The sequence below is a fragment of the Ictalurus furcatus genome, chromosome 5, assembly GCF_023375685.1.
Source record: "Ictalurus furcatus strain D&B chromosome 5, Billie_1.0, whole genome shotgun sequence".
In the NCBI taxonomy this organism is placed as follows: domain Eukaryota; kingdom Metazoa; phylum Chordata; class Actinopteri; order Siluriformes; family Ictaluridae; genus Ictalurus; species Ictalurus furcatus.
Genome location: NC_071259.1, coordinates 32445249 through 32471535, shown reverse-complemented (window position 1 = coordinate 32471535; position 26287 = coordinate 32445249). Strand labels below are relative to the sequence as shown.

At 41.5% G+C, this 26287-nt stretch overlaps 2 protein-coding genes across 3 annotated transcripts in view; both read right to left on the bottom strand.

The window, feature by feature from the left end:
• Positions 1–1372: 1372 nt before the first annotated feature.
• dmap1 (DNA methyltransferase 1 associated protein 1) lies at positions 1373–10949 on the bottom strand. 2 transcript variants are annotated; one of them, XM_053625972.1, is made up of 12 exons: positions 10620–10949; positions 9911–9955; positions 9671–9775; positions 8999–9090; positions 7549–7744; positions 7239–7397; positions 6735–6902; positions 6216–6401; positions 5726–5797; positions 4283–4355; positions 3177–3463; positions 1373–2255 (listed from the first exon to the last, which is right to left on the bottom strand). In XM_053625972.1, exons 3-12 carry the CDS (start codon positions 9767–9769, stop codon positions 2196–2198), a joined length of 1392 nt encoding a protein of 463 aa, XP_053481947.1. In that variant the 5' UTR covers positions 9770–9775; positions 9911–9955; positions 10620–10949; the 3' UTR covers positions 1373–2195. The 2 variants fall into 2 exon arrangements, with proteins under 2 accessions (XP_053481947.1, XP_053481946.1); XM_053625971.1 differs by lacking the exon at positions 9911–9955 and having other exon boundaries at positions 10620–10948.
• Positions 10950–11480: 531 nt separating this feature from the next.
• The window catches only part of obscna (obscurin, cytoskeletal calmodulin and titin-interacting RhoGEF a), a 50076-nt gene continuing 35269 nt past the window's right edge, over positions 11481–26287 (bottom strand). The window contains exons 65-84 of the mRNA XM_053625923.1: positions 26012–26180; positions 25570–25684; positions 25290–25490; positions 23902–23962; positions 23726–23803; positions 23469–23641; positions 23219–23245; positions 21331–21483; positions 21202–21247; positions 20842–20919; positions 19068–20757; positions 18670–18810; positions 17857–17979; positions 17257–17424; positions 17057–17162; positions 16262–16501; positions 15768–15991; positions 15277–15373; positions 14204–14353; positions 11481–13398 (exon numbers count right to left, since the gene is read on the bottom strand). Coding sequence (XP_053481898.1) covers positions 13218–13398; positions 14204–14353; positions 15277–15373; positions 15768–15991; positions 16262–16501; positions 17057–17162; positions 17257–17424; positions 17857–17979; positions 18670–18810; positions 19068–20757; positions 20842–20919; positions 21202–21247; positions 21331–21483; positions 23219–23245; positions 23469–23641; positions 23726–23803; positions 23902–23962; positions 25290–25490; positions 25570–25684; positions 26012–26180 — 4221 coding nt within the window. The 3' untranslated portion in view covers positions 11481–13217. The remainder of the gene's footprint in view (positions 13399–14203; positions 14354–15276; positions 15374–15767; positions 15992–16261; positions 16502–17056; positions 17163–17256; positions 17425–17856; positions 17980–18669; positions 18811–19067; positions 20758–20841; positions 20920–21201; positions 21248–21330; positions 21484–23218; positions 23246–23468; positions 23642–23725; positions 23804–23901; positions 23963–25289; positions 25491–25569; positions 25685–26011; positions 26181–26287) is intronic.

The following is a 26287-nucleotide window of genomic DNA, read 5'->3' as shown; positions in this document are numbered from 1 at the left end:
GGACACTTTTTATCCGTTTCTAGTTACGTTTAACGTTTGGTGAAACAAGTTGGTGCTCGCTCTTAATTACGGCATAGCGGCTATAAACAGTTGTTCCCTCTCCGTCCTCTCTGTTTACTCTCCCTTGAAATTAATAAAACGACACAAAAAAAACAAACAAACAAAGAAAAGAAACGCAGCCGGTCATGTTACGAAGCAGATTGTTAGGGTCACATAAATTTCGTTTACACGTTGTTTCTCTCTTTTGTCCTCTGGAGAATTAGGTGCACATGTGAGGTCATGTTCCTGCTCGTTATTTAGAGAAAATACAGAGAAAGCAGGAATTCGGTTGTGGGAGGGATTCATTGTGAGGGGGATTTGGTTGTGGGTGGATTTGGTTGTGTCGGGGGACTTGGTGGTGTGGCGGGGATTTGGTTGTGGGTGGATTTGGTTGTGGGAGGGAATTTGGTTGTTGGTGGATTTGGTTGTGGGAGGGATTTGGTTGTGGATGGATTTGGTTGTGTCGGGGGACTTGGTGGTGTGGGAGGAATTTGGTTGTTGGTGGATTTGGTTGTGGATGGATTTGGTTGTGTCGGGGGACTTGGTGGTGTGGCGGGGATTTGGTTGTGGGTGGATTTGGTTGTGTCGGGGGACTTGGTGGTGTGGGAGGAATTTGGTTGTGGGAGGGATTTGGTTGTGGGTGGATTTGGTTGTGTCGGGGGACTTGGTGGTGTGGCAGGGATTTGGTTGTGGGAGGGATTTGGTTGTGGGTGGATTTGGTTGTGTCAGGGGACTTGGTGGTGTGGCAGGGATTTGGTTGTGGGAGGGATTTGGTTGTGTCGGGGGACTTGGTGGTGTGGCAGGGATTTGGTTGTGGGAGGGATTTGGTTGTGTCGGGGGACTTGGTGGTGTGGCAGGGATTTGGTTGTGGGTGGATTTGGTTGTGGGAGGAATTGGGTTGTGTCGGGGGACTTGGTGGTGTGGCGGGGATTTGGTTGTAGGGGGTAAATAAATGGTAAATGATCTGCACTTATATAGAGCTTTTTAACCTTGGCTTGTGTCTTGTCCAAGGACACTTTGGCATGTGGGCCGGGAACCGAACCACCAACCCTGCGATCAGTGGACAACCCGCTCTACCACCTGAGCCACAGCCACCTCGTATTTGGGTATTTGGTCGAGGGAGGGATTTGGTTGTGGGGTATATGATTTAATATAATATAAAATTCAATTTCATTGTGATAAATGATGTCAAAATACACTTTTCTGAGACATCAATATTGTATCCTGTGATTTGAAACAATTTAGTAAATTATTATTTCCCTCCTTTTCAGTGAGGATTTATTTTTGTACACGTTAAAGAAAAGTATCACGCATCACTCAACACTCAATACTATTATTTGCTGGCAGTTGTGTTTGCAAAACGAGACACAACGAACCGCAGAAATGTCTTTAAATATTGTAATACGATATTTACACACCAGTACATTGTAACTAATCATCACTGACTAGTTTATTACCCTTTATTAAACAGTTCACTGACGGCAAACACCAAATTAACCCTAGAAAAGTGAAGCACACGTGAACGTATAATTGTGAAATGAGTGAAACTCGCATAGCACTACAAAAAAAAACCACCCAAAAAAATTATATATATATATATATATATATATATTTAAAAATGGAACACATTTATTAAGCCGGTTGCTCGGTAGCTCAGTTTTCCGAGCCGGATGCAACAGAGACATTGTAGAGGACACTTCGGCGGCCATTTTGTCTGTCCTGTCTGGTTCAGAGCAGGGATCAGAAACAAAAGAGGCAAACGTCAAGTGAGGGACGTGTCTGAAAAGACCAGGACTGTACTGTACATTATAATCTACGAACACACACGGGAGGAGTTTGTTTTTGTTTTTTTTAAAAAGAAAAAAGAAAAAAGTTCCAACCCTCCTTCTTCCTTCTGTTCTTCCATGATTACGTCTGGGTTCATTTCCGTAGCGATTCACAGTTTACCTGCTACCTCTGAGTGGAACGTGATGAAGATAAGGACGATGAGCAGCAGCGGCGCTTTACTGAGAGAACCGTTCAGGTTTTAATAAAGAGAAGAAGAAAAACCCCCCCGGCAAGTCTGATGGACGTCCTACGCCTCGGTCATCTCATCGCCACGCACGCTTCAGGACGTTCTCGAAGTCTTTCGGTCAGAGTTGAGGAAGTGAGGCACGTCACGGTTTCTTCATCTTCTTCACGGACGAGGAGCTGGAGGCCGACTCTCTGCGTTTACGCTGCGGAGAAGAGAAGAGCGTAACGTCACTTCGGATGAGCAGATATTAGAGTGGTTGTCTGGAGATAATGAGATTTAAAGGAGAGGAGCGTTATAAAATATGAATGTGTAATAACTTAATCGATCAGGTCAAAAAAGTATGTGATCCCTTGTGATTAACAACCGACGACATATGCAATGACGTGTCTAACAGCGTGTAATAACTCAACAGATTATAATGTTTAACAAATTACTGCGTGATAATAAAGTACGCAGTGCATAGTGTGCAACAACTGAATCGTGTCTAACAGAACGTAATAATAAAGTGCGTATTAGTATGAAATATGGATAAAGTGCGTACTGTTGTGTAATAAACCGTAACGTGTAAAACGTGTGCTAATAAATAATAAATTACAGCACGTAACACTGTGTAATACTTCCAGGATGTAATCATTTAAATTGTGTAATAGCACGCGAGAAGAGTGTAATAGTAAATGATATATAAATAAAGCGTGTAATAATTTGATAAATTGTGAAACGAAGTGTAATAGTGGAATAAAGTATAACAAGTTATAGTGTTTAATAGATCAATTAGAGAATGCAATAATACTGAGTTTATTGATTTGGTGTGTGATAGAACGTAATAACGCGATACAGGGTGTAATTACTTAATAGCGCGTGAAATAATGTGTAATAACGTGAAGATTTATAGCGTAATGAATTTCAGCATGTAATAAGTGTGTAGTGCGTTAATACATTAGTGTGTAATAAAAAAAAAGTGTGTAATTATCTGGTACGTAATAACATGATGAAGCGTGTACGTGTAAAACTTACTAGCGTGTGTAATAGTGTGAAATAACTGTGTGTAATGCGTAATAAAATAGTTTTGTTCAGTGTGTGTGTGTGTGGGGGGGGGGGGGGGGGGGGAGGCGAAGGCGGTTACCGAGTTGGGCGTGAGCGGCGCTCCTACCACGTCGATGATCTGTTCTTTGGGTTCGGTTTTGATGTCGTCCACCCCGGCCCAGTTCTGCGAGTCTGGCCCGGCCGTACCGTCGCTGTGGGGTGTGCCGGTGCCTCCTGCTTTGAGCAGAGCGTCGTAGCGGTGTCTCAGCATCTGCTGCTCGTACTCGCAGTTACTGTGAGCCTGCTTCAGTTCGTACACCAGGACCAGGTCACTGCGCAGCTCGTTAAACATCGCCACGATCTCCTCGGTGGGCATGGGGTTCAGGTCTGCAACACATGCGCGCACACACACACACAAGCACAGCAAATAATGTAAAATTCGCTTTACAATGAAAAGTTTACGGTTTCACGGTATCCGTAACTAAAGTCGAATTTATTACATCTCAGAGTATAAAAGGAACTCTTTATTTAAACATTTTATAAATCCAGGATGAAAACGGTCTTATCTGAGACCGCAAGACATTTATTAGTTTTTAACATCCGCAGAGTTACAGTGAGTAAATTAGTAATTTAGTTAGTTAGTAGTAACTGTGAATCGTTTTATCTATATCGTAATTGATGTACTGATATCTTTTACCTACTATCTTCGCCGTGATTCTTTTGCTTTAATTAATCTTTATAATAATAACGACTTTGTAATAACAACCTACTTTCCCTACGCACGTCGCTTATTCATCATAATCTCAACCTTATTCGTTTAGGGAACGCACGTTGAGAAGATCCGAGTATTTAATAAATAAAGATCATTATTACAAAACCGCAAGGCTTTCGAGAACAACTTGTGCAAAATCCTGTACGTTTTTAACGCTTCTCAAGTTGTTATGAGCTGAAAGAGAGAGAGAGAGAGAGAGAGACTGCGAGGAAAAGCCGAGAAAATAAATAAATAAAAATCATTTAACTAGCTGCAGGTGTTCACCGCTGCTTGGCCATAAATACAGCTTTTGTACGCACACCATTGTGAAAAATAACCTCTATGAGATCAGTACGGAGATAAATAGAGAGGACCTAAACTCAGGAGGAACTCTCTCGTTTTAATTCCCTCACATTAACATACGGGACAGAATACCCAAGCATCTGAACACTTACCCACTCCCTGCTCGGTGAGGATTTGCTCAATGGCTTTAATCTTCTTCTGTCCTACAGAGCTCGGTAACTTCATCTGGAAAAACACACACACACACACATATATATAGTATATATATATATATATAAACTGGCCGAGGCGGGGTAACGCGAACGCGTCGATGCTGCCCATGGCAACGTGTCAAAACTTGGTATTCAGAAAAAAATAAACAAGTTTTTCCTCTGTAAAATGGGACAGTACTTCTTCACTCAGGTCCATGTACAAGATAAACTTATGAAAGTCGCTTATATATATATATATATATATATAAAAAAAAAAAATACATGTGGCGACACATAAATGTGTGACACGTAGCTTAAAAAGACGGATAGAAGCGATATCGCCAATCTGAATTCCATGAGGTCGGGTGGAGGGGTCGTTAGCTCGAAAGACTACACGACAGGGAGCAGCGAACTAAAAACAAGGTCATCGTTCACCCGTAATGCCCGCTTCACAGCACACACACACACACACACGTACGAGCGCTGATCTAAAAGCCCGATACACAGAGCGAGGCGCCTCCATCAGTCTGGATGAGGAATACGCCGAGAGTGGGCGCAGAGCAGCACCGATTCATCAGGTTATAGTCAGAGCGAGGGAGGCGCAAGGAAGCTGCGAGCCGTCATCCCGCTGTGTTTAATCCATCGAGCTCGGAGAGAGAACACTCTGAGCTGGGTGTAGGGTTCAACACCAGCGTCAGGCTAGAGCTGGGCCATATAAACTACAGTATATGATATCAACACATAGATAAAACACGCTTTTAAGACATATCATGGATTATATACACGCACATATATATATACATATATATATATGTCGAGCTGTTGTGATTATACACATTGCTGGTTTATTGTGGGTGTGGTTGGGGGGGGGTGTTTGTGTGTGGGGGGGGGGGGGGGGGGGGGTCTCGGTTGCTTCTCTGACTAACGCCCTCTTTCACTCGTCACTGACTTTCAGTAGACGGACTCCTCCAGTGCTGTATTCTTGCCTTTATAAAAAAAAGCTTTTTAAAAAATTCAATAAAATAAAAGTCTACAATGTCAATATCAATGTAAAGAATAGTTTGGGATATTTTTTCTTCTGAACTTTGTTTTGATCGTTCCTTGATGCTGTGTGTTTAGGTGTGTTCTCTTAAAAAAATAAAATAATAAAAAATCTGGGTTCTCGCAGGAACAGGTGTATTTCTATGGAGATCATGAGACACTTTAACTGCACACAGGTCAACTCTGTTCAGCTAATCACGTGACTTCTGACGCTGGCTACTGGATGCGTCAGTTTCAGGTCCTGAGATTCGAAAGAAACAATACAAGTGCAGCCAGATGTGTCTTATTTATTTTCACTGATGAATTTTTTTCCCCCATATACATATATATATATTTTTTTAAAGTAAATTGAAGTGCACTCACCCTCTGGCTTCGAAGAGACACTCCGGCTGATTTGAAGTCGGGGAATTTGATTCCTGCCGTTTCAGGTACGGCCTTGAAAGAAGACGGGAAATTTATTCATTTAGGAATTTTTTAAAAAATAACATCAGAAAGTTGTCAATGTAAAAATTATTTTATCAAATAATAATAATAATGATAAATATGTCCGGCACAGTGTCGTCATGACGTTCTGCTGTCGTCGTGACTGTTGTCATGAGCTGCACATCCGATCAAAAACACAATCACCTTACATTTCAAAAATATCCGCAAATCTACAAAACCAATAAGTTTGGGAATACCTGGTATCTTTATATATTTTCAGATTTAAACCAGAAGTGGGCGTGGTCTAAACTGGAAGAATTTTTCTCTCTCGCACTTCTCATTCTAAATAAGGTATTTGTATCAGGCTACATCTCTGCCACACGTATATATTACAACGACTCATGGCCGTGCGCAGGTCGTGATTCTTTACCGGTTTCTCCGCCTCTCGTTTCTGCGGCAGTTTCTTCTTCGTGGCCTTGCGGTCACCCCGGCGCATCTCCGTGGTGCTGTCAGCCGCCGTGATCAGCTTCTGCAGGTCCTGCGCTTTCTTCTCCCGCTCCTTCTTCCGCGTCTCGATCTTCCTCAGCTCCTGCATCAGGTACTCTTCCTCCGCCACCTGCCGCGAGAGAGCGCGAGCGTTCCAGAGATTTTTCACAAACATGTGCATTTAAGAAATAGAAAAGGGGAAAAAAGACCGACTAAAACACAATCAGCATTTAAGAGAAGAACGATTTTGTGACGCCGAATACTCAAGATAAAATTGTAAACATATTTATTAAAATATAAACATCTGTATGTCTGTCCAAGTCTGTGGATAGAACTTATGTGAAGTACAGCATTTACACTGTTCATGTTTTAACTGAATTATTTGCACACGTTGCCCCCTGGAGGACAAACAGCATTAAAACAACCCTAAGGTTTCTCCAGAGCCTAATCGAAGCTCTCTCACCTGTTCAGGTGTGCGGTTAAACAGTCTCTCCAGCTGGTCTTTCCTGCGTCTCTCGTGTCCCGCGTCGAAGATGTAGACTTTAGGTTCGGTGCCAGACGGAGCGCGGACCTTCGTGAGCTTCCCGCAAATGTTGTAATAGCGTTCTTTCAGATCCTCCACAGAACGTTTCTGGGAAAAGAGTGAAGCCGTTATCCACAAACACACACAGAACAGACCGTGATGAACAGAAATAATTCTATATTACTCGTAGCAAAGGTTATAAAACATGGTACACATTTAATAAAATTTATTTTATTTTGCATATTTTTTTTAAGAAGCTATGAATATGTAGAAATATGCAAATTTGAAACGCACTCAAATTACAACCACAAAATTACAAGTCACATGACCTTGACTGGGTATGTTTTGTGTCCATGGTAACAATACTGTGCGTGATTGAGTAACCTACATGTAATGTGTGTAATATATGTGTGTGTGTGCTGTATAAGAAGAGGGCGTGGTTACTCTGTACTGCTGGTGGTCGTAGCGGTCGTGGATGACGATGAAGCGCAGGTCGAAGCGCTTGCACAGGTCGAACAGGTGATCCGTCTCCGCTTTAGTCCAGCCGTCGTCGTGCAGGTACATCTGGTACTCCTGCTCCGAGTACACGGGGACCTGTACCGTCTGACCGAGAAACACACACAGAGCAAATCTGAGCCTTTACACACCAGGACCTGGAGATCCTGTTACACATCTTAAACGGCTGAACGATACACATCAGCCCATATCTCGGCTCCACTCGTTCTCTCTCTCTGTCTCTCTCTCCATCCCTCACCTTATTAAAGCGGGCGAAGGGGTAGTCCTTGCCCTCCTCCACCGCTCGTCTCCAGTGGTGGAAGATGGCTCCGTCTTTACGAGCCGGGTTGGTGAAGGGCATCCACTTCCACGGACGAACCTTCTTACAGCCCAGCTTGGCCTTCACCGTGCGGTAACCCTGAGTGGTGTCGCTGGGTAACAGAGGGGGAGCGTCCCTGTACGTACGTACACACGTACACACACACACACACACACACACACACACACACACACACACACACAGGAAAATACTAATTACAAATCAACAACATGACAAGAGGTAAAATTCACTAAAAAAAAAAAAAAAAACAACAACAACAAAAAACCTGATAGTTGTAGAATGCCACAAAAATGAAGCACATCATGTGATAGGAGAACAAAAGATTGATTTATTTATTTGTTTGCTTGCTTGCTTTATTTACATATAATAAACAAAAACACACCCAAACCTTCACACTCAGACGCCATGTACACAGTTTGTTTACTGATATACGTTTTTGAATAGAGAAGTTTAAGCTCCCCCTTTTCCCCACAAATATATTTTCTTTAGATCTTCTTGTATCGTTTTAACTGCAACTGTAATTTCCCTATCGATCGAATGAGCCTCGGTTTTTAATTCCGATCTGTTTAATGTTTGCATGGATACAGCTCTGGACTGAACTTTACAATAAAAATACAAATAAAAACGAAAACAACAGACATGAGAGTTAACTGGACTACCACTAGATGGCGCTGGTGTAGCAGCATCAGCTACAGACTGCATCCTTTATCTTTTGTTCTGCCGGGTGTAAATTTCCAATTTTTTGGGGGAGAAATTGGTGCAAGTCACTGATGGTAAAAAAGGCAACGGGGCGTAGAAAAGCCCAAATAAGAAATATGTTTCATTATTTTTAATACTAATTATTATTACTTTGGTGGTTTTGGAGTATTGTAGTGGTATTTATAAAGTTTGCAAAAAAAAAAAAGAAAGAAAGAATAGTGAAAAAGGAAGAAAAATATAATAATAATAATAATAGACTACATAGTATTTTATTAGAGTTATTTATGTTGCTTTTGAAATATGTTTCACTAAAAAAATTATCAGAAATGAAGTAAAAGAACAGATGATGAAAAAGGAAAAGAGAAAAATGAATAAAAGGGAAACAAAAGACGGGAAAGAAGACAGTATTATTATAATTATTATTGCTATTATACATACTAGATTTTATTAGAGTCATTTTGGTGTTTTTGTGGCATTTATACAGTTAGAAAGAAAGAAAGGACATGAAAATGTAAAAAAAAAAGAAAAGAAAAAGAAACAGAAAAGAAGGAGTAAAGAATAGAAGATTGAAAAAGGAAAAGAGAAGAAAAGGGGGGGATAATAAATTATTGTTATTGTAATGAGAGCAGTGAGACTGTGTGAGAGGATGAGTGTTGAGTGTTGAGTGTACTTTTTATCGGAGTAGAGCAGAGCGTAGACCTCTCTGTGCATTCCCTCTGGCCTCTTAAACGTCAGGGTCTCTGTGCTCTTCTTCACCTTTTTCTAAACACACAGGAACGAAAAGAAAAACACAACACTGATCAGATCACACGAACATCACAGCAGAACACACACTATTGTTGATGAAGAGGAAAAGGAGGGAAAAAAGACAAAAGGAACAAAGAAAGAAAGAAAGAATGAGAGACATCAGAAGAAGCAAAGAAGAAGAAGAGGGAAAAGAAGGAAGCAGTAAAAAAAGAAAGAAAGAATGGGGAAACAAGATAAAAGGCAAAAAAAGAAAGATGGAGGGAAAAGAAAAGAAGAAAATAAGACCAAAAGGGACAAAAGTAAGAAAAGAGGTAGAGGTAAAAGTGAAGAAACGAAGAAGAAGAACAGGATGAAGATGAAGAGGAAAAAGAAGAGAAGATGAAGAAATAAGAAATACCGAGAAATGAAAGGAAAAAATGCACAGGAACAAAAGAAAGAAAGGAGGAAAAGAGAAGACGCAGAAGAAGAAAGTGTAAAAAGAAGGGAAAAGAATAGTAAGAAGAATAAATAAAACAAAGAAGAATAAAAAAACAAATAATGTCGAAGAAAAAAAAGTGTGTGTGTGTGTGTGTGTGTGTGTGTGTGTGTGTAAAACCTTGTCGGAGTTGATGATGTCCTTCTTGCTGATTGGTCCTGTATCTGCGTCTCCTCCTGCCAGCTCCAGGATGTCTCTCACATCAGCACCGGTCGCCATGATCCCCTAAACACACACACACACACACACACACACACACAAATCTGACTGTTTTGTGTGACAAGAATATTTTTTGTGTGAATAGTATCCATTGAAACAAATAATTAATTAATTATTAAAGGCTGGTGTATTGTGTTTTACCGCTGATGAAGATGACGAAAATATATTACAAAAAGACAGACAAATCTACACAAAAATCAAAAATAGAAGTTAAAACTTATAAACACACACACATATATATATATATATATATATATATATATATATATATATATATATATATATATATAAAGAAAATACACTATTAAAATAACACACACATACATACATATATATAAAACATTTATCATCACTGCTATCATTATTGTTACTATCATCATCTTTATCATTATTATTATTATTATTATTATTATTATATAAATTAAATGACGTAATGAGAAGGGAAAAGGAAAATACAGTGGTTTCACAGGGAAATACAACCTACCCACACTACTGTACTACTCTACTACACAGTACACCATTTGTAAACGCCATTGCGTACTATTTAGTACAGTAGTATGGATTCGTCTGATTAACGTCTGATTCTTTTTTAATAAATGGAGCCGCGATATATAAATTATCCACTGGGTGCGAATAAAACATGTTACAACATATAGTGAACGATTGAAAATGATAATTTCTATATTCCGTATTTAATATTAACGTAGCTGGCCCATAGAAATCAACGCGAGCCAGCTAGTTAACTTAGCTCACGTGCTAATCGGCGGGAAATGCTAATTTATTTTTGGTCTTCTTAAAACTGAAGATTATATTTTTAAATATAGAAATAATGGCCGTTCATGGCGCTTACCTATGTATTGTTACTTTCCAGCAGCCAATTGCGTTAATAATGTTTATTATGATACTTTCTTACGGTCGTTCTTGTTATATACAATGCTAACAGGCTAACTAAACCGGTGTAGTGACGTGATGTTACATCCACAAACACATCCTGCATCCTAAGGACCTTTTGGTGGCTCTAGTATTGGCCTGATTTAAAATCGTGGCAATTCGCAGACACATAGTTTAAAAAATTTGCAACAACTATACAACAATTTAAAATGTAAAAAATGACCCGAATTGACGTAATGAAAGCGTAATTTAATGGATTATTTCGAATATAGACTCAATGATTCCTGGAATCAGGCACATAAATGTCTGCCTTAATCAAGGGTGCAGGATGTGCCGGGATGTATGATATGGATATGTCATTTGACTCGCCACTAAGAGTCGACTCTTTCGGCTCCCAAACGGCTTGAAATTATGATATTACGACCCGTAATTGTTTTGCATTGACAATAAAAACAGTGAGTTTCCTACATTAATGTTATTGTGTTTCGTTATGAAGATTTATTTCCATTTAGCCGATAATAAACCTCACCCACACAGAGCTGAGAGTCAAACTCACGATTCACACAAATAGCTCAGCTGTTGAAAAGAGGTTTCCATTAAAACATTTAAGCAGTTACTAAACATAAATTAATTAATTAATGAGTGAAATTACGCTCATGTTTTACCAAAAAAATATAAAAAAACAGCATATGTGTGTAAGTCTGCTCTCTATATGTTTCTCTTAAAAGATCCGACTCAAAGAGTCGACTCGTTCTCAAACGACACATTACCAGTCGAAATGTACCAAACTGCCACCATAAACCTGATGATCAGCCAGAAAAGTTTATTTGTAATCAGAATGTGTTTAGTGTCTTATGTTTGCTTGTTGGTTGGATAAATTTCACTAATGTGTGTGTGTGTCTATGGTTTATTATATGCAGCTACAAAGAAAATATAGCTACCACGTTAGCATGAAGCAAAGTGCTGGTCTAAATCATCACACCTTCAACACTTTCTTATTAACACAGTTTTCAGCAAATCTGTCTGAGACACTGAACACGTCCACAAACTCCACCGCTCAGTTTGCTAAATGCTAAACTGGAGGCCATGTTACTTGTTAGCTACTGCCTTGATTAGCCTTAGGAGTCGTACCTCCAGTACCACACTAAAGAAGCAAATATTGGACGCAGAACATCATCTTAAGTCATCGACTACATTCATGCTTCATGAACTTTCGTTCTAACATCATCAGACAAACAAAGGAACAAACAAAAACCCTTGACGATGATTTCAGACAGACTATAACCTTTATTTCTTTATTTAGTTACAATCAGATGAACCAACCTGCATGCATGTTTGTCAAATCTGAAAAATCACACAACATTCCAATGAAGTAATGAATAAACATTAAATAATTCAACCACTTGGAAGTTTTAAAACTAACGCAAAATGTCATGCGTGACATCGTGTCACGTTACAGACGAAAGAGCAGTTAAAAATCATGCAAAGTTGCCTAATTAGATTTTTTCACAAAATCTGACATGAACAATGCAGTCACATTCACACAATAACCGATCAAATTTAAGACACATTTACTGCAATCGTAATTACGTCCAGGTCTTGTTTTTGTTTTCTGCATCACACTGAATATCTCTTTAATGAGCACAACAAAATCACTCTATTCTCCAGTTTAGGGGTGTAAACAAGAATTATCCATGTTTAAAAATATTTCATAAATCTTAAGCAGGAGGCGTGATGTCTTAAATACTTCCAGGTTTAAACCTATCACACGTCATACTAAAAAAAAAAGAAGAAAAAAACCCAGAGGATTAAAAACTCTATTGTGATGATGTGATGACATCTTCATAATTAGCAAACGAGCTGCACACAACATCGATGAGACGTAGATTACAGTCATGTGTATGCGATCTGGGTCTATATTTCTCACTGTGGTGTACGATAAGATGTAATACACCCCCTTTTACACCCTCCTACATTTTTGTCTGTTTACAAAAGAAGAGTAAATCAGTCTACATGATCGTTTGCATGAATGTAGCCGCCATTTTGAATTCCCCATAACGTTCATTCGTTAAACATTACATGCAATCGTGTTCAGAATAATATTCTGATACTATGATTATTATGAATCATATTATGATGAAATAAAATGCTGATAAGGTTTATTTTAAACTTTCCAAAAAAAAACAAACATGCTAACAAATGTGCTTAACTGTCACTGAAGCATTATAGATATAATGAAGTAACAGTGCTATTCGTGAAATGCTATTCATGCTCCAATGCTACGAATGGAGATTTTTTTTGCTAATAATTTCGGGATTTCTGCACACCATGAGAACTGTTGATTTGTTTATCGTTATAATTTCACTTCAATAATCATTATAAATAAGCAAACAACAAATTTAGTCTTATGCAAAGATGAAAAAAAAAAAAAAGATGTAAATCCTGTGCTGAAGTCACAGAACCTGCACTAAATCAAAAATATGTGTCTTCTAGTCAAGCTGTTTTTCTATTCTCCTAGCGATCAGGAACTCTGTGGTGTGTTTTCCTGTTTTTAACTTTAACCGAGTGGCTGTGTGACTCTGGTGCGAGCGCGGTCACGTTTCGCCTCACGCTCTTTCAGGAAGGCCTGAAGTTTGTCGGTGGAGAAGCAGAACATCGAGGCTGCGTGCTTGGACGGTTCTCCTCGTTCTCCTTGTAACCACGGGTTCTGGAGACACTCTGCAGCCGACGGCCTTCCCCTGGAGAAAAAAACACACAAAACAAAACAAATCAGTGCTTTAGATATTACGTAAGATGCCTGAATACTACGTAGCAATACGGACTCGCTTGTCAAAAATCCATATATTATCATGTGGTGTGTCTCAGGGTTCAATTCTGGGTCTGCTCACATTACAATGCCAGCTGGAAAATCCCAATTGCTACTAGAAGGGATTTTAAGATCTTGATACTTTTCAAATATGTTTATAGTCTTGCCTCTGTCTACCTTAATGATATCAATTTCACAAAAAATCAGTCTGCTGCTCGTTCCCAGAACATAGCTGAGTGTTTATGAGCCCAAAATGTGGAGAAAAAACCCCATCATAAACCCTTGTGGGTTTAAAACAGGCAAACTGTGTTTTTCCTTCCAGGGTTTAATTTTAAAATAAACACATTTTTTACACAATTTCATTCTTTAATTGACATTTACTTTTACCGTTTAAAAATATTCATATAAATATATAAAATATAGTATATGACTAAATATATACAAATATATATACAAAGAATACTTGTGTTAATAACTTCACTAATATATACATCGATAATAAAGAGATTTTAATTTTCTACCCTTTATTACTTTGAATGATTCCAAATAAAGCTGGAAGAAAGCTCCACTGTTGTGTGTTCATGATTTCTGAGAACTTTTGTAGCTCGGTGGTTAAATGTTAAGCAATCTGATGGGCGTGAGATCAGATCCCGGGACCTGAACTCTGTCCTCCTCAGCTCTGGTGGATTAAATGCTGCCTAACATGTGAGTAGCTTGTGTTAAAGATGAGAATGTACCAGGCCTTGCTGTTCAGCGTGCTCCGCAGGAAGTTGATGGCTCCCTCAGAAAGGCCGGGATAGCAGCGGCCGAACTGGATCTTACCCTTCCTGACGTTGCAATCTCTCTCCCAGTGGAGATCTGAGTGGAACGGACTGTCAGCACTCAGCCTGAGCCCAGTAAGACCAGGTGAAGAAAGGAAGGACATCAGAACAACATTAAAGCAATATTAGGTCTATTCACCTAATTTCAGGTGAAATTAAATATTAACCTTAAGCATGACCTTATGTGTGACATCATGCATGCCATGGTGCATGACAGGGACTCAAGGCTAGTTAGTTCTCATTTCCACCACAATTAAGAAAAAAATTATATTTTCAGATGCTACGCTGTTGTTAAAAATGTTATTATTTACATGGTATGACCAAATTTATATTTTTTGGCAAGACCAAATAATTCACTAGTGACTTCTATCAAAAGACCAAATGATTCATTAGTGATTTCTATCGTAAGGACAAATGATTCACCAGTGACTCCTATCGTAAGGCCAAATTATTCATTAGTGACTCCTATCAAAAGGCCAAATGATTCACTAGTGACTTCTATCATAAGGACAAATGATTCACTAGTGACTTCTATCATAAGGCCAAATGATTCACTAGTGACTTCTATCGTAAGGCCAAATGATTCACTAGTGACTTCTATCATAAGGCCAAATGATTCACTAGTGACTCCTATCATAAGGCCAAATGATTCACTAATGACTTCTATCACAAGGCTAAATGATTCACTAGTGACTCCTATCATAAGGCCAAATGATTCACTAGTGACTTCTATCGTAAGGCCAAATGATTCACTAGTGATTTCTATCAAAAGGCCAAATGATTCACTAGTGATTTCTATCCTAAGGCCAAATGGCCCGGTCGTTTTAAGTGAGATGATGATTCACTTTCCCACTGAGTTTAGTAGATTCTTATTGTGAGTGAAAAATGTTGTTAATATTACATAATACTCTTTTTTAACAAAAAAAAAAAAGAGAGAGATTTTTTAAAAACATATTACTGATGTTAAAAAAAAAAATTTGGTCACTTACATGATAAATGCCAGAACACCGAGAGCCCAGATATCCGTGGCAGGTCCGACGCCGTGACCTTGCAAGATCTCAGGAGCTTTAGGAAGGACAATGTAAACTGACATACAGAACACACACATATAAAGAGAAAACATCCTACATAAATCACACACACACAAACACACACACACACACACTTACTGTATATTATAACACTACAGATTTTAAGACAGACGTTCATCCTAGAACTAGAGTTCTGTGAGTTTGGTGTTCGGTTCACTATTCGGCAGCGTTCTGAAGATCGCTAAACATGTTATAGGGATATACAGTAATTCTAACATTTATTTTTAGAACAGGGACTAATGTGTCTCACGGAACATCAAATGTACCTATGAACGAACAAATCAAAAGCACCATGTCTATCTATACATATGATTTTAAACGAATTGTTCAGGCTCACACAGGATATTTAGGTTGAAACCGCTCAGAGTAAATAAATCGCTTTGTACCACCTTTGCTCTCTGTCATCTCTTTGATGTGCTCGACGTTAAGGGCGTGGCCTGGAGTGAAGGCTTGAGCTGAGCCCAGGTCCACGATCTTCAACACGTTGCGCTCAGTCACCAGCACGTTATCGGAGCGGAGGTCGAGGTGGACGATGCGGCGTCCATGCAGGTAATCCACACCGGTCAGGAGCTGCCTCAACAGGTCACACACGTGCAGCTCCGAATACACGTCCCTGCAGCACAGGAACACACAAACACACACAAGACACATCCGGCACGTTCACACTAATAAAATGTCTTGATAAACCAAGACTACAAGCAAGGAATCTCTAATACGGATCTAGTAAAATCCCGGCATGTCATTTTTCAGTGCTTAGAAATCTCTGGCCCTTCTTCATAAGCTCAGAATGCTCTTCAAAATCTGATCCTATTTCGAATCCAGTCGTCCTGGCGTTAGACTCTGATACTGTCTTTTCGAAACTCTGTAGAAAGACGGTTCTCACCTCTCGGCCAGGTTGTAGAGGAGTTCTCGTCCGGAGCAGAGTTCCTCAATGAGCGCAAGGCAGGAGGGCGTGAGGATGGCTGCATGGAGCTGGACGACATTTGGGTGGCACAGCCTGCGCAGCACCTGGTACTCCCTCAGCACTAGCTGCCTCTGCTCAGGCCCGTACGGAGTCAGCTTGGCCGCCAGAGGCTGCGAGCTCCCGCTGTCCTCACACCGTGTCACCACACTGAAACGGCCCCTACAGCAAAACAAGCACATGTTCCTATATATATATATATATCTCACTCAAACACACACGCTTAACATCACAACACACCAGAATTTAAGCCGAGTCCTCCATCATTGTGATGACGTCACAATGAGTCATAGGACTTTCTGTTCATTCTCGGTTGCACGTCAACAACCGATGCATCCTCAGTTTATTGGGAGGATCAAGAACACTTCTAGGGTTTTAACGGTTCTTGGTTCTTGAGTATTGGAGTGCAACTAAAGGATTATGTTTAACGAGGACACAAAAGTGCATAGTGAGAGATTCCTATGATTTTCAGTTACTCCTTGCGAAGTCTTGCCAATATCTTGCGTCGTAAACCCTGTGTCGTGTTCATCCTGTTTGCCTTGTCTGAGTATTTTTACCACTTTCCTAGTTCTTGTTTGATTTCTTTTGGGATTATCTGATTGTTTTATGACTAGGGCCATTACTGTGTTTGACCTTGGCCTTTTAAACTATGCACCCGAATCCTCTTCTATTCTTCTACTGAGTCTGTTTTATTACTCTCAGTGTATGTAAAAGAACCTGTTGATCTCAGACAGGAAGCTGTAGGACCTCTCTGAGACAAGCCCTCCTGGCACAGTGATCTTGGACCCGGTTGATTGCGTCAAGATCAGAGGAATGTGAGAGTCTTCGGAGAAAGGGAATACAGGCCGTTATAAAAGGCATGGAGTCTACACCGTGAATCTGATAATGACATAAACAAGAGTCGGATATTTTCTCACCTTCATATGGCATGGTCATAAAAGCAGGTGGTGAAGGATCACTGAAAGGCCCTGGGCCTGTTTTGTTGATGCAGGCCACACGGAACACATAGCCAGGTCCTCTAGGTAGCGCATTAGCGATGTAGCAACTATCTGTAACATTATCCGACAAAATTTTCCACTCGTCACCTGGAAACACAGGAGAATAATAGAAAATAATAAGTGATGGGGTTGTTGATGAAACGGGGTTACTGTTTTTACTGTCAGAGTACGAGAACCTGGAGCCTATCCCAGGGACCTTAGGGCACAAGGCAGGGGTGCCAACCCATCACAGGGGAACAGTCGCACACACACTCACACCCATTTACACACTACAGACAATTTAGACATGCCAATCAGACAACAGCGCATGTCTTTGGACTGGGGGAGGAAACTGGAGTAACCAGAGGAAACCGAGAACTCAGCACACACAGGGCCGAGGCAGGAATCGACCCCCAACCCCAGAGGTGTGAGGCAAACGTGCTAACCACTCAGCCACCATGCCCCTCTGAAAGGCTTTATAACTGTGCGATGGTGCAAATGTGTATGAGAGCCATGACGTAACTTCTTGTTGTTTCTTACCATTGAGGCTATACTGTATGCAGTATGTGACAGGATCACTGCACCGCACTGGCTTCCAGAAAACCAGAGCTCCACCACTGGCGAGCTGGATCACATCTGGTTTGAATGGCCTGGCTGGAATTCCTGGAGAAATGTTAAGTAAACAACATTATAAGGATTTATAGGAAAAGAGTCATAATAATAATAATAATGAATAATTCCTTACATGTATATAGTGCTTTTCTAAGCACTCAAAGCACTTTACATTGCATGGGGGGTGGGGGGGGGGTTCTCCTCAACCACCACTAGTGTGTAGTGTACACCTGGACGATGCGACGACAGCCAAAGTGCACAAGGACGCCCACCACACACCAGCTATTAGTGGAGAGGAGAGAGTGATGTAGCTAATTCAGGGATGGGGATTATTAGGGGCCATGATAGATAAAGGCCAATGGGGGAATTTCACCAGGACACCTGGGTTATACCCCCACTCTTTAAGAGAAGAGTCCTGGGATTTTTAATGATCAGGACCTCGGTTTAACATCTCATCCCAAAGACGGTGCTGGTTTTACAGTAGAGTGTCATTATACTGGGGTATTAGGCCCCACACAGACCATAGTGTGAGCACCCCCTGCTGGCCTCACTAATACCACTACCAGCAACCTTAATTTTCCCCAGAAGGTCCCCCATCCAGGTACTGGCCAGGCTCAACCCTACTTAGCTTCAGTGGGAAACCAGGCGAGAGCTGAAGGGTGATATGGCTGAATGGAATTCATGATGTTCCTTCGGCATCTAAAACCACTGCTCTGACTGCACGTCAAAATCTTTCCCTACCTTTGATCTTTTTGAACGTTGGCACTTTGAAAGAGAAGAGCTTTGGCTTTTTCTGAAGGCTTTCCGAGAAGGGAGCTGATGGAAAAAAGTCTGAAGTGACAGTTGTTTTCTCTGGTGGAACAGGATTCTTCACGATCGGACCTGGTACAGCAGAAGTAATCAGATGTGTTAGGATCTAGCCCTTTCCAACCAGCACCAACAAACCCAAATATTCTGTCAGCGGTAACACGACCCCTAAGGTTCTGAGCTAGTAATTGTTAAGTGTTACCTTCAAATCCTATATCTGCCTGATAGCTGCTAAGCAAAAGGCTTTTATTTCTAAGAGAATGCGGATGTTCAGTGTAGAACACTGATTATAAATTATTTTGTAGATATTACATTCACGATGTGTGTCATACCCCATTTCTCCTCCTTGCCCTCTTTACTGGACTGCTTGGTGAACAGCTTCGAGATGCTGGATGCCGAAGCCCTCATCTTCTTCCTCAAAGTCAAGAGAGGGGTCTTCTGCTGTGCACTTGAGCCATCTTCGCCCTTCTTCTCAGATCCCTGTGTCTGGGAGCTGGAGGGTCCTGGAGTCCAGGACTTCCTGCGGAAGATCTTCATGAGTCCAGATTTGCCAGACTTGCCACTTGGGGGTTTGAGCTCCAGAGCTGGGGCTGATGAGTGCCTCTGAAGCACCTCTCGGTTCACCGGGGTCGCCGATGCTGGGCGCATGGGAACTGCGGAGGAACTTCGCCTCAATGCGATGTTGTTCTTGCTCTTTGTTGTGCTGAGTGTGTGCTGTTGTAGTGGTGCTTGACGAAGGTTCCTCAGAACTCTCTCCATGTCCTCATCCTCAGAGTCCTGTGAGAGAGAGAGCTCTGATGTCTTTCCGGATGACGGCGCAAGCAAGTGCTCCTCTGATTCATCGTATGCTCTATGGTGTCTCCGTGAAATTGGGAGGTGGCTGGAAGACTGTCCAATGTAGGTGCTGGTTCTTCCGGAAGCATCTGAGTCGTGTTCAAAGTCGTAAGACTCTGCAAGAGACAGCTGTGAACCTGCTAAATTTTCTTCTCCCCCCATCGCTGCTTGCTCCTCCTCCTCTCCAGGGTGTGATTGGCTGTCATCTACATGAGACCCCATGATTACTGGCAGCTCCTCCATGGTAGTCTTGTGAGACTGTGATGGAATTTGTGATATCCTATTTACAGGAATCTCTGAGGCTTCATCTTCTTCCTCATCTGTGAACTCATTATTATGGTCGAACTCTAGATCTTTCTCATTATCTCCCAGTGTCCTGTGCGCCGTAGAAGCTGCCGAGATTCTCGTGGATTCATCCAGTGACCTGCTCCTCCTTTGGGTGCGGGAGTTTGGATAGACGGGACTCACCCCTCTGTCCAATGAGCAAGACTTGGACAGAAGAGTGGAACTTCTCCTATGTCTGAGGCCAGACTCCACATCTGGAGAATCCTCTACATACTCTATAAGCGGTTCATTTAGCCTTCCAGTCAGGCTGGAGCGCAGTGTCCTGCGTACTCTGTCCTGTCTCCTGGCGTGGAGTTTGTCCCGGAGCATCATGTGGCGGGCGGAGATTGGTGAGAGCTGCTCATCGCTGTTGTAGAAGGTGCTCTTGATCAAGCTACCACGGGGGATTGGTGTCCCACTGGGCACTTTATCATCTCTAGAAAGATTCAAAGATGAACAGATTTCTTTTCGCTCCCTGGTAACCAGCTCAGGAGAAGGTGAGGGTGTCTCTCTGGATTGCACACTTATAGGAATCATCAACGCACCCCTCCGCGCCCGCTCTTGACCCATTATTACATCCTCTTCATCTCTTTTCAGAGCCGAGGAACATTTAGGAGGACGGGCATACGGATAATATTCCATACTATCTTCCTCCCTGGCCTCATCTTCCTCCTGGCTGGCCTTCTGGAAAAAGCCCCAGGCATCAGCCTCGTCATATTCAGAGGAGGAACCAGTGGTCACGGAGGTGCTGCTGGTATTTCGAGGGTCTCTCGGGGTTGTAACGGAGACCTCGCACGGCGGAGCGTCCAGCAGCTCCGGAATCGGCCTCAGGGTCAGGACTGAACCGAGACACGTCAGCGAGCGCTGGGACAAGAAGAGAAGGTAACCTTTTTAACAAGGTTACACGGATGTATAAGGTTTTATAGAAAAGTATCTCTACTGATTTACCTGCCACTTTCTTCTAGAGATAAAGGATCTTAAACTCTTTGTATCAATAGTATCAAACTCCTCCTCTTCAGCCAGACCCTAGATGTGAAAGATTTTAAAATGATTTAAAAGATTATTTCACAAACACATGTATACAGGCTCAAAACATTGGTTGGCTTTAAAACAAAAACAAAAAAAATCTCTTGTAGTTCTCCTCTCCTTGTTTTTCATCATTTCAGATTATTCGTGAGGCTAAAATGAATCATCTTAATCAGAGTGAAGATCAGCCGACTTGTACTTCCAGGTCGAGTCTGTCCATTTTCATTTCAAAACAACAAATCAACACGACAAACACAGATCTTTGAGACTTTGTTTATGTACCTGAAACCACTCGTAATTCAGGCATTCCAACGCTGATGGTCTCAACCTGACGGGAACAAAACCAACAATCATTTTCATCCTCCACAGATCAGCTGAGATCAGACAGGATCATACAACACGCATTCTTACTCCGAGTCTGGCTGTAAAACTCTGTGGAGGAAATCCTGGGCTCGTTTGCTCAAGCTGGTGATCTCTGGCATGTCCCAGTACACGAGCCCTTCGGCCACCTTCAGCAGTGTGGCACGGTCATTTTCCCCAAAAAAGGGGCAGTGTCCCGTCAGACTGCACAAACAGAACCGCACGTCACAAACACAGCGACAGCTATGCGGTAAAGAATGAAGAACCATCCATTAAATGTACCTAAATCTAAATTAATTGAATGTCAGATGTGATAAACTGAATGAAGAAAACTTTTCAGCTCATTAAACTCACAGGCGCAACCTTAGAAAGACATAGGTCTGAGTTAATTGAGAAATATTTGTGAGATTTTGTAGTTTTGCTGCCTCACAGCTTCAGGGTTCCAGGTTGGATCCTAAGCTTCCATGTGGGTTTCCTCCGGGTTCTCCGGGTTTCCTTCCACCTCCCAAAAAACACGCCAGTTGGTGGGTATGTGACTCTAAATTCCCCCTTAGTGTAAATATGTGTGTGTATGGTGCCCGGTGATGGGCTGGTGTCAATGCCAGGGTGTATTCCTGCGTTCCCTCGATAGACTCCTCCGCCACGCTGACCAGGATAAGCCGTTATTGAAGATGAACGAACAATTGGTAAAGACAAAGTTCTTGATAACTTTTTAATCGAGCACTTTTAGCCATAACATATTTGACTTACATTTGATTGTAGGTAAAAAAAAATCTATATATTTTTGTAGGCTTAACATGTTTACCTTTAAAAAAGCATTGTTTAGGTCGTGTTTAGGATTTTTAATCGTTAGGATTTAAGCCGCCTGATAAAAGTCCTTAAATACAAAAGGTTAGGCGTTTGCTCAAGTACTTTAATATTTATTTTCTTTATGTACTATTCATTTTTTTGTTGTCAAATTCCAGATGTTCAAAAACCTTTGACGGGCAGTCTATCTAAAAGTTATACAGCATGTTAGAACAATAGTGAAGTAACACAATGATCATAAATTTGAAGAATGTACATTTATATATATATATATATATATACACACGCACACACACACACACACAGGGTGTCCCAAAAGTTTCCATACATACGGGAAATTAACATTTTTTAGCAAAATATCTTCCAAACTTTTTCTGTACAGTACTGTGCAAAAGGCGCATGTAAAGCAATGCTGTAGAGCACAGATGCCGTCAAAAATAATGGAATTAAATGTTTCTACATTAAAAAAAAAAAAAAAAAATGTATATATATATATATATATATATATATATAAAGCAGTAAACGGTAATAAATGAAACAGAATCAATATTTGGTGTAACAACCCTTTGCCTTAGACAATAAATGAGTAGTCTCCGGTACAGTTTGTGCAGCTTTATAAGGAAATGAGCTGTAAGTGTTATCGAGCATCTTCTAGAACCAGCCACGGTTCTTCTGGAGACCCTGTCTGTCTCACTCGCTTCCTATTTTCGCATCAAAACCCAGCTGCCTTCATTGTTTTTTTGGTTTTTTCTTGGTCTGAAAAGTGGTCTCTTACGTAATACGCTGCTCTCTTTGCCGACATACAAAACGATTTTCTGTAGCATTTCATTTTGTGCTGGAAAACGAATGTTTGAGAATCTAAAATGTTTTTGTACTGACAAGATCGATGATGTAAGAAAGCCTTTAAGAACGCCTTTGACAAAAGAAGAACGTATTGAAATCACTCTCATGGCCGGATCGGGAAGCTTTCACAGGAAACAGAGCAAGCACACCACACACGGGCCTTATTAACGAATTCAAAAAGACCGAGAAGCGGACGTCCACGAACATCCACGGACGTGGTGCTGGCAAACATAGTCCCCCATGTATGGACGCTTTTGGGACACCCTGTATATTAGTTTATTGTTCCTACCATAGATAAGCAACGACACCAACAGACCTGAAATAAATAAAAACAAACACAGTATTACACAGGATTAAACGCAATCGAAAGGGTTATTTACTGATACGTCCAACTAAAATCACTCATCTAGAGTATTAAATCTGTTTTCATCCAACAGAGCTATACAAAATTAGTCATATTTGCATATGCATTCAATAAGAGTCCAAAAGGAACCTAGTGTAAGCACAATAATCTGGTAAAATAGGAACTGTCACAGCACCAGATATCAGTTGCCGTGGTCACCGGTTCCTGGTGGACGATTTCCGGTGCCACGAATTCAGGAGTCCCAAAGACACTGTACTGATGCCTGGAAGGGTCGATCTCCTGACAAAAGCCAAAGTCGCAGATTTTTAAGTCCTCTCCATCCGGCGAAACCATCAGGATGTTGTCTGTCTGCAGGACAAAAACAGAATTTTATCAACAATCCAAAACAAAGTGAATAAGTTGCAGTGACTCACATCCAATCCCCTCACTTACTTTAATATCGAGATGCAAGATGTTCATGCTGTGAATATATCCAACCCCTTCCAGAATCTGCTGAACGTAAAGCCGGACCTGACGCGAGACAACACACACAGTGTATACTTTCAATCGGCTGGAAATGACAGAGGGCTTTATTTAAACATGCGTAAAGTAGGTGTAACGTTTATTACCTTTCTTTCACTGACTGATCCTTTTAATAACAAGCGCTCCAGTAATCCCTGAGATGAGCAGCTGTGGGGGGGAGGGGGGGGGGGGGAAATCACCCTGTTAAAGTCCCTAATCGAATTATAGAACGTTATTCCATGGCAGCATATTTCCTCCTGAGAATTCCTGGAGGTTTTTTATTCGTCTTTTTTTTTTTTTTTTACGAGTGAAAACTAAAAAGACATTAAGAAAGCGTTCAGATAGTAAATCTTTCATTTTTTCTTAGAGACCGAGCCCGACCTCCTTAGTTGCTTGGGCTTTCCTTTGTTATAAAGTTTCTTGCTAATTCTGAGACGTTTCCTTGCTTATCCTTGAACCTACGGTACATGTGAGACAGGAATGGTAAATGGTGTGCACTTATATGGTGCTTTTTTAACCTTAGCGATTCCAAAGCGCTTTACACTGGGTCTCATTCACCCATTCACCCATTCACTCACACCCACTCACACACCAATGGTAGCAGAGCTGCCATTCAAGGCGCTAACTTGCAATCAGGAGCAACTCTGGGTTCGGTGTCTCGCCCAAGGACACCGCGGCATGTGGAGTCACTTGGGCCGGGAATCGAACCGCCAACCCTACGATTAGTGGACAACCCGCTCTACCACCTGAGCCACAGCCGGGAAGAATTCTTCACAACATAGAACAGTAGCTTTATTAACAGCTTGTGAAGTCACTATGTTAAGTTCTGACTATGGGTTCATTGGCCTGTAATAACCAGTACTAGATATTTTACATATTACATATGGTAAATTATCAGGCTGCTATCATACTCGGCAGCACACGGTTTACATGTAATTCTTTTGGAAGTTGGCGCAAAATGTCATTTAAGAAATGTGTTGTTTTTTTTTGGCGCCAATACTAACGAGAGCCGATCAGACAGGCCGCCTATACTGTTTAGAGCCGGCCGCGTAGGGCGGCAAGACTTTTTAGAGCCGACCGTGTAGGGCGCCAATACTTTCGAGAGCCAGACAGACAGGGCGCCAATACTTTTTAGGGGCGGATCAGGCCACAATTTGGGGGTGAAGTAAAAAAACAAAACAAAAAAAACAAACAAAATAAAGGTACCGTTAGTGAGTGATGTAACTAACGATTAACTAATGATCAATTAATGATGCGTCTAATGATTAGGTTTCATTTAAACTAATGAATAAAGCCTGATAATGGTTAATCCACCACTTATGAAAAGCACAATCAATTGTTCATATGTGACCTCTATTGTAAAGTGTTGGCCGAAACTGTGTTAGCTTTCCATCGTTAATGAAAAAACGACAGTTGTAGATGTTTTGGACTCGGCTGTATAAACAGAGCCTCGTGCTGAAATATTTGGGTGAGAGGATGTTTTGGTGATGCCTACATCTCGGTGATGAGGACGAGTGTACGCCGTGTGCTGAAGAAGTCGAGCAGGCAGGCCACCCTGCAGTGCGCGAGCCGGGACAGCAGATCTCTCTCCTGGAAGGCTCGGGTGCGAGTGCTCCTCTTCAGCGGGATGAACTTAGCAGCGAAAACCTCTGAGCTCACCCTGTGTGCCACTCGCTTCACCACCCCAAACGTGCCTCTGTATATACACAAACCAAAAGCATTCAAATCATATTTACATAGAGACAATCTGTAAAGGTTTCCTGAGTCGTCGTTACCTGCCAATCTCCTCATGGACGTCATAAACGGCATGGAGTTTCCTCCTTCTGCCCACCAACAAGCCTCTGTCCTCCTCTTCCTCCTCCTCCTCCTCCTCCTCGAACTCCTCCAGACCTGAGAAAGATATGGGCATGTACAGTATACGGTATCGGATTCTAGCTTCGTAAAGGAATCTATTCTGTTGTAATGTCCTACATGATGTGTTTAAGGGTCCTGTTAGAGAGAACCCTTGCTAGGTCTAAGCTTTCTTTCTGTTTATGTACACAAATAAGCATGGAATAGCATCCTACTGGGATTCTTCTGTAGATGAAGTGACGTCAGCAGTTTCGCCAAATTGGTGTGGAATGGCATGTGGAAAAAGCAAGTCCGCAGGTGGCGGTTTAAAAATGTTGGGCTGAACACGGACGTCCAATTACCTCTTGCCTCTGTATGATACATTACCTGTATCCATGGTGAGGTGGGCGTGGCAGGAAGCGTGGCCTGAGCTGTTCCTGGCTGTACAAGAGTAAGTGCCGCAATCGGAAATGTGGACGCTCAGTAGAGTGAGAGAGACACGAGCGCCACTCTGCTTCACTTCCGTGTGTTCACCGGAGACGAGCTCGATGCCGTCCTATAGTAATAACAAACGGAGCGGATTATGGGACTTCGATTTCACCAGCCGCTGAAAGAGTCTCAAATTTCTTACACTTGTTCAATAAGGAAATATAGACCTTAAAG